The sequence below is a fragment of the Austrofundulus limnaeus genome, unplaced genomic scaffold, assembly GCF_001266775.1.
Source record: "Austrofundulus limnaeus strain Quisiro unplaced genomic scaffold, Austrofundulus_limnaeus-1.0 Scaffold6, whole genome shotgun sequence".
Taxonomy (NCBI): Eukaryota; Metazoa; Chordata; class Actinopteri; order Cyprinodontiformes; family Rivulidae; genus Austrofundulus; species Austrofundulus limnaeus.
Window position 1 is genome coordinate 4756202 of NW_013952408.1, and position 1805 is coordinate 4758006.

Below are 1805 nucleotides of genomic sequence, written 5' to 3' on the forward strand. Positions count from 1 at the left end.
ATCTAATTTGCTACATTCTTTTTAGATGCAACACATACAATGGATTGTATTTTACTAACCCTTTTTTTTTGTTTTGTTTTGTTTCCTGTCCAGCTAACAGAAACCCCCCCTGCTTATCCAGGCCGCAGTCTTTCCTGTGGGTCACCAAATGGGTCGACTACTCCAACAAATACGGCTTTGGCTACCAGCTGTCGAACAAAAGCATCGGGGTGCTCTTCAACGAGGGAACACATCTCAGCCTGTGCGATCAGCGCAAGTAAGTCAGTCAAGAACATTTGATGATGAGTCACTGTTGCGTAACTGCTGAGTTTGTGAACTTGTTTTAAAAACCACTTCTGAGCTTTGAAGCTTTTTTTTTTTTACATGAGCAAGCCTGGGAGTGTCTTATTTTTTTTTCCCTCATTTTTTTCAATTTTTGTTTCTTCCCCCCTCCTCAACAGGACAGTTCACTACTGCTTGACCAACAACAAACACTTTACTTTCCCAACCCACTCGCTCCCTGAGCAGCTTCGGAGCCAAAAACAAATCGTTGAACTCATGGCTAATTACATGGAGCAGAACTTGATGGAGGTATGAGAAGCATCTCGGGGTCTGATATTCCATTAWATGTGTTGTGGTGTTTTTTTTTTTTTTAATGTTCATGTTGGATAACAAAAATATTTTTCTCTCTCTTCAGGGTGGAGATCTGCACTGTGAGGAGCAGCCCTCTGGTTCACCTCCTTTGCTCCTTCAGTGGGTGAAGACTGATCACGCTCTTGTCATGCTCTTCAACAACGGAACACTGCAGGTACAGAAACTCCTAAATGCTACTTTTTTATTTATTTATTTTAGTCACCTTTCCCTAAAACATCCTGAACATTGTGTTTGGTTCTATCCTATAGGTGAACTTCTACACGGACCACACAAAGATCATCCTGTCCAAGTCGTCGGACGACTCCCACTTGCTCACCTACATAACCCGTGAACGCATCTCCTACACATACCTCCTCAGCATGCTGAATGAAACCGGCTGCACCTCGGAGCTACGTCACCGACTCAAATATGTGGTCCAGCTGCTCCAGCACCACACTGATGCCTGAAACTGACACCTCCTTCCCAGGCTGAGTGGCTTCAGGAGCAGGATGGACCAGTTGAACTTTTTATTTCAATTTTTTTTTTCCTTCCTACTTTTCTTACCCAGCCTGACGGGTTGATCTCTCAAGGCGGTACAGAGGGCAAGTGAAGCCTGACTGATGAAAAGCTGCTCAACTTGACTGAGTGAGAACAATCGTTTCTGGACGACGAGTTTGAATGACCTTTAGGAACGTTGAGCGGTTCTGAAGTTATTTTGTTCCCCAAAGAAGCAGCTGCCTCCATGGGTTTGTGCCTACCCAGATTTATGCCTGGAAGGTATTGATGCCTTGCCTGAAAGAATGGATTCCAGGAGCAGACATATTTTTCTGTTTACTCACTCGAAACTAATGCCGTTTGGTGGACCYTTTGAAAGCCAATGACCCTGCAGGTCGTCGGCCGGCAGCCGATGATGTAGGCACGGCTTCTCAAAGGAGTCTTAAACACTAAAACTGTTCATATAGAAAAATAGCTTGCAAACAGATTTTTTTTTTTTTTTTTTGTGGTTGAAATGCAGTTCAAGTTAAATCGTTTTAACAGCAAGTTCTTCCTYTACATAAGACTGCAACTGTGACCTTTTTCAGCTGAGTTGCTTTCAAAATCAAGGATAGTTTGACTTRAAAGAACCTCCTATCCCTCAGTTGTTCACTGGCGTTCATGGTACACACATTCTTACTTTTTTTTTTTTTTTTTTT

The 1805-nt window shown here is 42.9% G+C and overlaps 1 protein-coding gene across 2 annotated transcripts in view; it reads left to right on the top strand.

Annotated features, from left to right (window-relative positions):
• plk3 (polo-like kinase 3 (Drosophila)) overlaps positions 1-1793 on the top strand; it is a gene marked incomplete at its 5' end in the record, with an annotated part of 6411 nt that extends 4618 nt beyond the window's left edge. For both annotated transcript variants that reach the window (XM_014031567.1, XM_014031575.1), the window contains 4 exon segments: positions 94-256; positions 441-570; positions 677-787; positions 882-1793. In XM_014031567.1, coding sequence (XP_013887021.1) covers positions 94-256; positions 441-570; positions 677-787; positions 882-1079 — 602 coding nt within the window.
• Between the last annotated feature and the right edge of the window lie 12 nt (positions 1794-1805).